This window comes from Triturus cristatus, chromosome 1_2 (genome assembly GCF_964204655.1).
Source record: "Triturus cristatus chromosome 1_2, aTriCri1.1, whole genome shotgun sequence".
Classification (NCBI taxonomy): domain Eukaryota; kingdom Metazoa; phylum Chordata; class Amphibia; order Caudata; family Salamandridae; genus Triturus; species Triturus cristatus.
In genome coordinates, this window is record NC_140580.1 from 1,060,690,674 (window position 1) to 1,060,703,340 (window position 12,667).

The window sequence follows — 12,667 nt, forward strand, 5'->3', positions numbered from 1 at the left end:
CTGCAAGAAGTTAAAACTGGAAACACTGTGGACACCGCAGGACGGATCTACACCTTCTAGTAGATCACACAACGCAACATCTGATCCAAAATCGTAGGACAGTCATTGACTAGCAATAGGAAGAGGAAACGTGAACACAGTAAACATGTCACTTTTTGGCTTATCAGCTGTGAAGCAGTTGCCACTAAGAGCCACGAAATCACCATGGAACAAGGCCACCGAGGTGGAAACAAAGCCAAGGCCATTGCACCGCCAAAGTGCAGGAGCAGGAAGTGCCTCTGTCTGAGAATACACTGGCCCAAAGGTAAGTCCAAGATAGCAGGGGGGGACCAAGCAACACTCCTGGTCAGGCCTCAGGTGAAGAAGCATACCACAGTAGTAAGTAGGTCATTCAAGCATCCATACCCGAGTAGGGTCCAAAGCTAGCTCAAGGTTCAATAACAACTACAAGGAAACAAGTGCAGAAACGCACAAAGACACAGAAGTGTCCAACCATGGCAGGGAGCACTCCAGGCCCCGCTGACTGCACCAGAGCTTTCCTGAGACTGATGAAGAATCTAAGCCCCCTTGAATGCATTATTTTAGTAATATGTTTTGCTTTTTTGTTTCCTTGATACTATGCCCTCTATGATGGTAGAATACTCCTGTGCATAATGACTGTTTGGTCAGCCCTTTTGGGCTGCCCAAAACAGTCATGCGCACTTTCTTGGGCTCCATGCAGGCTGCCTTACAGCCTGCATGGAGAACATGCTCACCCCTCCAGTCCCTGGCTGAGCGTCATGTCATGGAGCTCAGACCAATCACAACGCTGCATTGCCTGCTTCCTTTCCTGACCTGGAGTCGGACACTGGTGAGCAGGAGAGAAGACGTGGAACCTGGCGGTGGCCCAAAGTGAGTTTTTTTTTTAAGCAGCATGCGGCCCCCCCCCCGCCGAGTTCCCCTACCTGTGAGCTGTTCCGCCTGCCCCTGCATTGTTCATCAAGATGCTGTTTATTTTGTTCTTGCAGTATTGGCTAGTGATCTTTGAAAGTTGCGGAGCGTAATAATTGCCCTGAATTGTAGCAAGTGAGCCCAATTGCTTCTAGGGAAGTTTCAGAGTAGCTTCGCCACCAGTGGCAGCTCCTCCGCTATGGCAAAGGAGCATCGCTCCCGCCAGCACCTTCAAAAACATGAAAAAAAACGATAATGAAACAGGTTTAAAACACATTTTCGTATCGTTTTATTTGTCTTCTGTTTGAAGTGTCTTGGGGGCGGGGCCAGGGGGTAACAGTGTTGAAGAGGGAGTGGTTGGCACTGCCTTCAGTGCGCATGACAGCTTGGTCAGCCATCTCAGGCTGGCTAAACCATCATGAGCACTGAAGCAACGCAGGTAAGTTCTTTTTTTCTTTTTCTTCGTCACCCCCATCCAACTTCCTGACCCCCCAAACCGCCTCGTTTTCCTGACACGAGCCTCTCCTGTTTGCCATCCAAGAAAACTTTGAAAAAATCGGGTAAAATATTGTGCTTTGATGCAAAATGTACACATAAATTTGATTAAAAGCAATTGACTCTGATGAGGACTCATTAAATATTCAAGTTACTTCATGGTGTGCGTAGCAAATGAAACCTGATGCTCCACAGAAGTTGGTGCTTTTTTTTAGGTCGAAGCCTACCAGACAGTGCAGTTGTCTGGTTGAAAACATATTTGGTACATGCTGAATGATTACCTAGGAATGCATTTAGTGCTTATCATTGGCTTTGTGTTTTGTAACTCACATTTGCTTGCCTTCTATCTGCAAGATTTATTTGTTTTAGGCTGTCCTGCATGCCTTTGTCCCTCCCATGAAGCATAGTCTGTTTACCATCTCTCTGACTGCCTCCTTGTATTCTTCCATTGCTATTAGGTACTGTTTTTACTTTTTCACGTGTCACTTCATGAGAGTACTGTCTCCCTTGTCTGCTAGTTCAGTAAACAGTTAATGTGCTATATTTCTTTGAAAAGGCTTCCTGCCTCCTGTCTTTCTGCAGGACTGATTCTATTTATCTCTGGCACTACCAGTTCATCAATCATGCATGCTTGTGAGGAATAATGTTCTGTTTAGGAGCTTATTTACTTTCGTCAGTGCTCTTTACTAATAGCATGAATTAAACTATCCTCTTCCTCAATTTCACATGCCATAGGCACTGGGAGGAGGGTAGTATGCTGAATTTCAGAAGTCAATGAGTAATAAAGAGGCCTTTACATTTCGTCACATTTGCTATATGTTCAAAGACAGAGATCACTTGTCAGGCTCCACCTTTTTTAAAAAAGAAGCTTGGCATTTACTTTTCTTTCTCTGACTGCAAAGTGAGAGGATTTATGTGTCAATCTTGCTGGATACTGGGAGTGTAAAAGGAAATCCTTTAGAGTGTCATTTTGTCTAAAACAGAACAAAATGTAAAGATCTGTAAATGAACTGTACAAATATTTCAAAATATACCACCAGTTAGGAAAGCACTAATATAGCTCATGTGTTTGTAATTCTGTAGTGCAGTGGAAGCAAAGATACTAATATGACAAAAACAAATTGGTACACTTGCTGATGTTGATTTCCACAAATTATCATTTGTGCGCAATATAGTTTTATCAGTAAAACTGTATGTCTGTGCAAAACTAGTGGTCATTTCATTGGGAAATGTGTTCTCTGTAAATTGCAGTTCACTTCAACACCATGCTTTAGCAGTATATTTTCAAGAGTGTGCTCCAAAATGTACCACCAGCTACATACTACATCCTTACAACTCTTCTACTGAATACATTTGTTGACCAGCAATTCAGGTATAGCATATCACAGTATTTTCAAACCTGTGTTTCTTCTAGAGACTAGCGAGCATATTTATCAATATATGATGCAGTGCAGCAAGCCACCTTGCTGCCCTTACAGGGAAAGGGCAGGAATGCACCATATTTAAAATTATATGGCACGTTCCTGCCTTTTCCCAGGACTGCCGCACAATGTGCTGCCTAGTGCCAATGCAGGCACTCTTGCACCATGGTGCAAGGGTGCCTACATGGTAAGCAAAAATGTTATTGTGCAGTAAAGGACACCTTCCTGCACAACAACAATCCCCTGAGGCATTTTCCTTTTCTATGTGTGATGAAAAATGTAACACATACAGAAATAGGAAAAATGAGGCGATATAGAGGTATTTCTCCTCGTTGCGCCTCCCCTGGGGATGTGCAGCAGTTTTTATGCCTTCCCAGGTCTACCACTTATGGTAAATCTGGGAACACCCATGCACCACCGATGGAACACCTCCCTGCGGCAGAGTAGCGCAACACAGTGATTTGTGCTGTATTGCTTTACTCCAGATTTATCAAACCACGCAGGGCCATGCAAGGTGGTCTTCCATGGCTTGCAAAATGGCACTTAAGGGTTGCGTTCCACATGCACCCCGTTCAGTGGTGCAAAAGCTGCCCAGCCATTTAATAAATAGGCACTAGGGGCATCATTTAGAGGGCAGTATGGAAAGCAACCCTCAAAATAACTCCATAATAACTCCATGGCCCGCATTCCACACCTTGTACATCCTTCACTCCACCTACACCCACCTTACATCACCTGTGTCCAAACCCCCAACCCCCTCTGCGGCATTAATGCAGCCCACAGCAGCAACACAGATCATATTTTTTTGGCCTGTGAAGAAAATATTTGCTAATACCCATGGTGTACAGAATAACAAAAACCAGTGGTAAAGCGAATAGGACCCAAAGGCGCGACATATCGGTTTTGGAAATGCTTATTTAAAATGTGCTACGAGTGCCCCCATTTGTCAAAAATTGCCTCTATTATGCCAGGGCCAGGATTTTGCCATGGGTGACCCCCATTTGCCATCAATGCCCCTTAGGAAAAAATGCATGCAATATCCAGTGCCAGAACTTGGCAATTAATGGAATCCATATACCATGGACAACCCTTGTGTCAAAAATTACTTGAGGGCCAGCATTCTGACATGATTGCACTCCTCCTATATGCCATGGTTGTCCTCCCGGTGCCAAAAATCCCCTCCAATATGCCAGTGCCAGCGTTTTGCCACTGGCACCACTTTTTCATAAATTTCCTCTCGTATGCCAGTTCAATCATTTTTCCATGTGTGTCCCATAAACAAAGTATACCTCTAGTATGCCAGTGCCAGGTATTACCACTAGTATGCCAGTTTCAGTAATTTGTGTTAGTAGCCTGTCATTCTAAGAATGTTCTCAAATATGCCAGTGCAAGCATTTAGCCATGGGTATTTCTATAAGCAAATAATTACCTTCATTATGCCAGGGCTAATGGCAAACTTGTAAACATAATAACACATTCTCACTCACTCACATTAACTTAGTCACCCTCCTTCATTCACATGTACTCTCTCTCATTCATTCTCATTTGCTTTCTGGAATTTGCACTTACTCTTACTCGTTCACCCACTCTCACTCACTCATAGTTCTCACTCACTCACACTCACTTGCAATCAATCTCACTCTCAGTCCCTCATTCTCACCCAGTTTCAATTATTTTCATTCATTCTGGATAACTCATTTGGATGCACTCTGGCCCAGTATTTCGTACTCACAGTTACTCCCACTCACTCTCGCTCATTCTCACTCACACACATTTTCTCTAACACTCTTTCACACTCATTCTTACTAATTTTTTCCACTTGCTCTCTCACTTACATTCACTCTTACTCATTCACACTCACTTTCACTCATGCTTACTTACTGACACTCAATCTCATTCATGCTCACTCCTTCTCATTACCTGTCACTCACTCTTACTAACTTTCTCACACACACATATATTCACACAGAAACATGTTCACACAACACACTTTCTCACACAAACACAGTCTCACCTGCATGCATGCATGCACACAACACACATTTAAAAATATGTTCTTTTTACTTACCTTGGATGCAAGCGAAGTTCCTGTTTTAGCAACTGGTGCTCCATTTTTATTAAACTAATAAGGAATAATAAACTATTAAAAGGCATTGCTGCCGCTTTCCTTGCATCCAGCAATTTTCAGGCAACTATAAAAATGTCAAGTAACTCTGGTGATTGATGGACCTGCTGCAGAGAAATCGGAGTTTTGACTCATCATAAAGTAGTGCAGGAGGATAAAATTCCTGCTGCAAAGCACGTGTACCATGCAGATCACAAAGTGCGTACAATGTAAATAGGTCAGTTCATTACTGCTTCTGTCAAAAACACCTTTTGTTACTTGCAGTTTATAAGTTTAAATTCTAATATAGAATAGTGAGCTGCTAACTATCATCAAAGAACTGCATGCAAGCTATAGATAAGAGCATTATGATTGTCTTAATGTTGCAAAAAGGGTCACTTGGCTGGATATCAATTCTTATTAGTAAAGCCAACCCCCAACCATGTTATTATGTTTTAAAATCGGAATTTGTGCTTCTCCAGACCAAGCACTGAAACCATATTGTCTACCAGTAGGGATGACTTGTGACTCCCACACCTTTTAGTCCTCTGTGTGATGTAACATTTCCTATACAATGATTTACACACTTATGATTCATTGTCTCTGTGTAATGTGTATGTGACGTAAAGTGCTCTGACACCTTACAATGGTATGAGTGGCACTATAAAACAAAAGAAATGCATGAGACAGGCAGTGATTATCAAGACTTTAGGGGCCCTGTTAAAGAGTAATTCACTGGGAAGGGAACATCTTGTGATGTGTAAGGGAAGGAGATTCATTAACTTCAGCAGTAGGTTCTGTTTTTGCTGTGCTCTTACCATTCTTCCTGCTTGTTATTTATGTTTATTTTTTCCAGTTTCCGGCCTCCAGTGCTACGGCTGCAACATTATCATAGGCAAGAGGCACATGGACGTGGGCTGCTCCAACCCGGAAGTGATTGCCTGCTCTGAATCTTACAACGGATTCAGACACAGATTCTGCATTAGAACAGAGAGCGGTGGGTGCTGCTGCTGCTGCTGGGGGGGGTGGGGGCTTCAAGGGGCGATCTGTGGGGGATATTATCAACGCTTCGCGTTAAACATCGCCGCCTATCGCTGGTTTACATCGCCGTTTTAGCGGCGTATTTACAACGTCTTGCTCACAGGCGATGTACAAAACTGCGATAGACGGCGATATTCATCACTAGCGTGTGAAATCAAGCGATGATTTCACACGCTAATGAAAAGCTTGATAATAGGGGAGTGTGGATGTAACCAAACAATCCACCTCCCATTCAAAACATGCCTAAGTCAAGTTTTGATTAGGCGTTAAGGATCCTGCGAAAACCGCGGTTAGCGCGGCTTTCATCATCGCTTCGTGGTTCCGGGGCAGCGTTGGAAATAACGCGATGTCCTGTTCGCGACCTTTTGTGATGGTGTTACAGGAAGGTACGCCTATTTTTCATCTCATTAGCAATGTATATCGCTAAGATGCGTGGCGTTACAAAAACGGCAGCTAACATGCGCTAATGCATGTTAGCGCCGCCTTGCTAATAGGGTGTTGAAATTATCGCCGCTCCAGCGTCAAAAAGTGACGCTAAAGCGGTGATAAGGCCCTTGTAAATATGCCCCTGTGTTTGTCGTTCTCGCCAGCATAGTAAAATCCCTGGACATTAGGTTACTTCCTACCTCTCATTCTAAGTGTAACAGAAGAAAAATCCCACGAACCAAAATAAAAGTGGCCCACATTTGTGTACTGGGTAGTAAAAACACGTGGCTCACTTTTGTAAATCAAGCATCTCTGGATATTTTAAGACATGCTGGCTGGGTGGTTTCTTGGGGGGGGGAGGGTAGTTGCAGGTATTTGTGCTTGCTGCTGGCAATATGTGTGACTATATTAAAGAGATGCAGGAGTGAGATTCACTATGTTCCTTCATATCAAAAATATAAAAACATTGAGCTAGCCCTGCCCTTTACTGGCAAATTGTGATTGGTCCACCCACCCTGCCTGCGATGAGAGAACAACATCTACATTTCTGCTTGTCTAGTCATTATTCAGAGACCTTTACACCAGCCCAAGTAAGCCACTAAACTGTCCCACCATACCCCAAAACCAGTGTAAACACAGCCTCAAAACCGGCCCACACACTGGCCTGTCAGACGCGCCCATATGGCACTGCCAGATTACCCTGTAAGCCAGTCCGCCCCTGGTCACTGGTGTCTGATGAACTTTGATCCAAGTGTGGCATTATAATACCAGCCCGTACTGCACTGAAAGAGTGCAGCAAATATACTTGACCATATCTACAGGCAGTGCTTAATTTCTAAAAGAGAGAGTACCGGTGCCTGAAGCTCTGCTCAAAAGCCTATGTCAGTGCAATGTTAGCGCTCCGAATACCAAGGCTTGGTAGGACTAAATACATCTTTTGCCTCTTTAATTCACAACTAGACACTCCCTGCCCCTTTATCTCACTCTGGTAGGTTTCCTGCTTTCTTCCTGTATGATAGTTTTTCTGTCTTTTCAATTTGTGTTTCCCCCCCTCTTTTGCTCTGGGGAAAAGACAGATGTGGAAAAATAAGTGCTGGTCCCCAGAAATAAGTGCAGGTGGCCCCCACTGACAACCACCGGCTTAAATTAAGCACTGTCCACAGGAGAATGAAGGGTTTCGCCCAAGCCCTCAAAGGAAAGGCTTTAAAAATGCTTCCACTTTGTGCATTTTACAGAGTAAATAACTACAAGCCAAAGGCTTTACTGACGGGTCTGAAATGGAACACAGAAAACAGTATTTCAGGGTCAAAGTAGTGATCAGATATGTTTCTACCAGAAAATTATGTGCACAATAGAAACCATGAAAGCCATAATAATCTGAGAAAGTTTGGACCAATGAACAAGACTGCCATGGACGCTGCTTGGATAGGTCATGGCTACTTAACGTGCCAGTGGAGCTACTCAATAGTCTGATTTCCCTGCTGGTCAATATACAATTAAAGCTGAATAATTTGACAAGAGCTACTAATGGTGCGTGCTGGTTCTGAGTTTACCATTAGTCTTGGAGGCTGCCTATTCTCATCAGTTCACAGCCCTTACAAATTGAGATAGAAACATAGGGGCAGATTTATGTTCCCTGGCGCATCCCTGCAAATCAGCATGGATGCGCCAGGGAAGATGCGTCACGCAAGTTTGCCCTTGCGCCACCGCAGATGCGCCGCATTTACAATGCGGTGCATCCTGGCGCAAGGACAAGCAGATACGTGACGCATCTGCCGGCGTAAGGTTGGCGCAGTGCTGAAGTTGTGTCGCAAGCGCGACGCAACTCCATCACTGTTCCAACCTACCGCATACCTAACATGGTGCGTCAATCCTTACGCCTGCTTCAAGCAGGCGCAGGGTTTTGACGCATCAGCGTTGGGAAAGTGACTCAGTGAAATCTTATAGATTTCACTGAGTCACTTTTCAGGGGCGTTCCTGCGACGGAACGCCCCCTCCTGCGTAGAAACGCCCACATGAAACCTGACGCAGGTTTCACGTGGCGCAGGGCTTTACACCGTGACGCATCTCCATAGATGCGTCACGATGTAAATTGGGCGCAACGTGGCGCAGGGTTTACGCCGCCACTGCATCACAAAAGGGACGCAACGGTGGCGTAAAAGGGGCGCAAGTCCCACATAAATCTGCCTCATGATCCTTAAGTTGCAAATACTGCCATATTTCCAGTTTCCACATTGGCCCAATGCAGTCCTAATTGTTATGCCATATAGTTGGTACATTGTCCTAATGATGCACTAATGTGACCTCAAGCAGAACTATATTCCACATATCCACCCAGTATCTGGAACAACATCCCTGTGTCCATCAGAACCCCCTACACATTGCTCCAATTTAGGAAAGAGTTGAAGACTCAACTCTTTAAAGAACACTACATCTCAATGCATTAACTATCCACAACCCACCTACCTCTCCTCTTACTCGTTGACCTTATGCTTGTCTTTGACTATGTACAGCACTCCGCTGCCTTTTGGCTAGGTTTATGCAATAGAAACGTCATATACTTATATACATACAAATAGCAATAATGCCATTTTGAAGATTTCCTAAAGCCCAGCACATATACATACGAGTAACATTAGAAAAGAACTTTGGGCCTGATTATGATGTTCGGGAATGGAACCACCCAACTAGCTGTCGGCAGTCTCGCCATAGTAATTACGATGCAACCACCTTCAAGTCAGTCGCAGTGTCTATTTTTTGTACTGCTGAATGTGCTGCGGGCTGCAGGAACACTCTGCAGACCAAATAATACACATTTTGCATATCACTGCACTATGAGGCAGACACCATGCAGTACCTGCCACATGATGCAGGGATATGTAGGGAGGCACCATAGGTGTACCCCAGAACCCAAGGCTGTGAGTAAGGGGAAAGTTTGGCCCGCTAGGGGCCCCCAAAGTCCCTTTCTGCCTGCCTTTTCATGGTGGATTAACCGCCATGAAACGGCCAGTGGAAATGGTCATTGTAATCCCTTCTGCAGTGCCTGAGGAGACACCGCCACTGTTGTAGGGATACAAGTCCCTCCGACGCACCGATGGTCTCCTTGAACCCGTAGAATGCATGGTGGTCGGTCTCTCCGACCGCCAACCATCTGCCCTCCATTGTAATGTGGAGGGTGGACCTCCATGGTCCAATGGCGGTGGGACTGCCACAAACGGGCTGACAGTAGCAGTCTCACTGCCCTCATAAACAGGCCCTAATTGTCTCAGGCTTAAGAAACACACTTGCGTTGACTCCTAGTGATCCATAACCTTCACATTTAAAATCCCTTGCTTGTCTTTTAAATGACAATAAGCACAGCTCCTGTGGAGTCTCAATACTAAAATCTACTCTGTTGTGCATCTTAGCTAGAAATCTCTAGTCCTTCAAGTGACACATGGGCTATTTGGACCACAGAGGATGAAGAGGGGGGCAAGGAAACTCAAGCAACAAATATCTTGTGGACATTGGGAGTACAGTGTGTGATTGAGACCTGAAGCCATAATTTGCATTATGGACATTAACCTTGACCTCTCCTCCATTGAGATGCCCTTCCCAAAAGCTGCAGATGTAATCTGTGCAAAGCCTTCACATACATGAGCCCAGGGGTGCCAGAAGCAGAAGTGACTTGACTTAAGCCAGAGAAGGAAAATTACTTTGAAAAATATAACCAGAAAGCAATGAAAATTTGACAGGAAGTTGCCTACATTGTATTTGCACCCCCTGTTTTCCCTCTTTTCCTCGTTCCCTTACTAGCTACAGCTTGTACTGCTACAAACGTGAGACCGAGATTACCAATATATTTTGCCAATGACGTCTTAGCAATCAAATGCCAAAAAGCTTTACTGCTAAATTGGGTGAAAGATGTCAAGATAAAGCAGTATTAATCTTGAATCCAGGTATTACTTTTTAGACAAAAGTTTGCATTCACCATAGTTTTAAAGATTATTGACATGAAGCAGCAGATTCACAAAAGTGACCCAAATCGGCACAAAATCTTTTTTTCCCCAATGTACTTTCTGGAAATAACGGAAAAGTAATGCAAACACTGCTTTGCATTACTTTGCACCATGGGGGCGTACCGTGGGTGGTGCATGGGCGTTCCCATGCACCCACCCAAGGTTTCTCACGCTAAACCCAATTTACTGAACAAAAAACTGCGCCCTTTTGAAGTAGGCACAAAGAAGGAGAAATGCTTTCATTTCTCCTTCCTTTTCTGACTTTGCACGTGTGCTGCACTTTACAGCACACCTACAAAGAGGGAAAATGGTTAAAGTGAGTCTATGCATGGTATTTTGTCTGGAAGGGTTCCTTTCAGTACAAAACCTATGCTAGACTCACGGAGACACCCTAGCACCATGGCGCAAAGGAGTCTCCATGGTGCACGGCAGCTGATTTCAGCGCCGGCGTTAGTGAGAGGGGAGGAGAGTGCCTTATTTTAGTAAATAGGGCTTTCTCCTCCTCTCTCCTTTTTACTTAGTGCAGCATTTGCGGCTGCTGCAGTGCGCTACGTGAAAAAATAGTAAATCTGCCCCAAAAGAATTGAATTGATGAGAAGGGGGAGGACATGTAAGCCATTATATTTATGTTCTGGTTTGTACTCAGAGCAGCTTAGGTTCTTATATGTTGCGAGGATTGAGCCGGTCGAATTGAGCAGGGGACGGATGCCATGCTAGGTACTGACATAGAGGAGGTTCCTCAGGTATGAGAAAAAGGTCTTCGGCGATCAGTCTGGAAAGACATAGATGATGTGTTCAGGTGAGGGAAATAAAAAGTAATGGAAGGTCAAGCACTTCGGGTGGTTCCGAAAAAAGTACCTGAGTAGCTGGAAATAATTATTTCAGGCAAGTAAGGTGCAGGTATTCTGAAAATAAGCAAAAACCATGTCAGAACCCATGACAAAGTGGTCTAAGAGTGTGAGCGGTATTAAAATATCTAGACCCAAAGCCAAAGTAAAGCGTAAAACATACCTATTCCTGGGGAAATTCTGTTCCGATAAAAACATAATTTTATGTTATGTTGTGTTACATCACTTGATCGGCAATGATACACTGAGAAGATTTCATGGGTTTAGCACAGAGACCCCAATGTGAAAGGACTACCTGGTCTTAAATATTGTGGTAGAACAGCAAGTTTGGGTTTTTCCCCAGAAGGTAAAGCGCCATGTCACAAGTGTAAGCAAAGCTGAGAAAGTCAGCAGATGGTTGATGCCAATATTGAATGTAATTTGCCCCCGTGTTGTTGTCCACAATAAAAGGGGACTTGAGTAGAGTGATGCCCTTACACCAGAGACATCTTCCTGGAGTGTACTGGAGATGGTTGATGTCTAGAAAGGTAGGCGCAGGCCCATAAAAGGTATTGTGTTGATTACACAGCACTTTAAAGTGGACATGACATACATGAAAAGAGGAGTAGGATCCAGGCGTTTGAGGATGCGTTGAGTTTCCTCAAGATGCTCAACCTTCTTAGGTATGCCCCAGTCTTTGGCCACATGGCATAGGATGGTGGGTATAAAAATGAGATTCTCCTAACCTAAGTAGTTCTCACTGACTCTGGTCAGTGTTTGCAAGAACAAACTGTTGACCTGGACAATTGCTGTGGATCTTTCTCCAATTTGCATATGATTGATGCCGTGTTTTGTTTTGTGTTGCTTTGTTTCCACCGTTTTAGTGGTGACGGGGGACCCTCTGACCTTGGGATGTGCTACCTCCCGTCACTGTCAGCAGCATGAGTTGCCCGGCGTGAGGATACGATGCTGCGAGGAGGATCTCTGTAACAGATCGGTCATGGTGGGCCTCCACATCATCCTCATTTGCTTCTGCAGCTCCATCTCTTCTACTCTTCCTGGGATCCTTCTCTGAGGAATGGAGGACCTCATCCAATCTGAGAGACAGACACTGTATAGAGTTGGAATATATTCTTTTTAGTATTAAAAGATTGTGTGGTTAGAACCTGGAGCGCTTCCAGAAGAGACTTTGAGCCATCACTTTTTATGTTTGTAAATTAAAGTCATATCTACAGCTCTGCTTTGTAAATCCTTCCTTCAAACTCATGCTAATGAACTGTGCACTGTTATGTTGCAAGTTGTGGAGATGGTTTGCAAAATAGTTGCACAGATGCAAATTTGATATGCAGTTATGCAGGCATAACAAGCCTCATTTTTAAAAAAATTTGCAGATCATCTGGGTGCATCCAGTTCATTGAAGGGGCA

At 44.2% G+C, this 12,667-nt stretch overlaps 1 protein-coding gene across 1 annotated transcript in view; it reads left to right on the forward strand.

Moving 5' to 3' along the window:
* LOC146868657 (uncharacterized) overlaps positions 1-12,427 on the forward strand; it is a 54,383-nt gene extending 41,956 nt beyond the window's left edge. The window contains exons 2-3 of the mRNA XM_085615954.1: positions 5,807-5,947; positions 12,127-12,427. Of these exons, the coding sequence (XP_085472080.1) occupies positions 5,807-5,947; positions 12,127-12,317 (332 nt within the window). The 3' untranslated portion in view covers positions 12,318-12,427. The remainder of the gene's footprint in view (positions 1-5,806; positions 5,948-12,126) is intronic.
* The last annotated feature ends 240 nt before the right edge of the window (positions 12,428-12,667 follow it).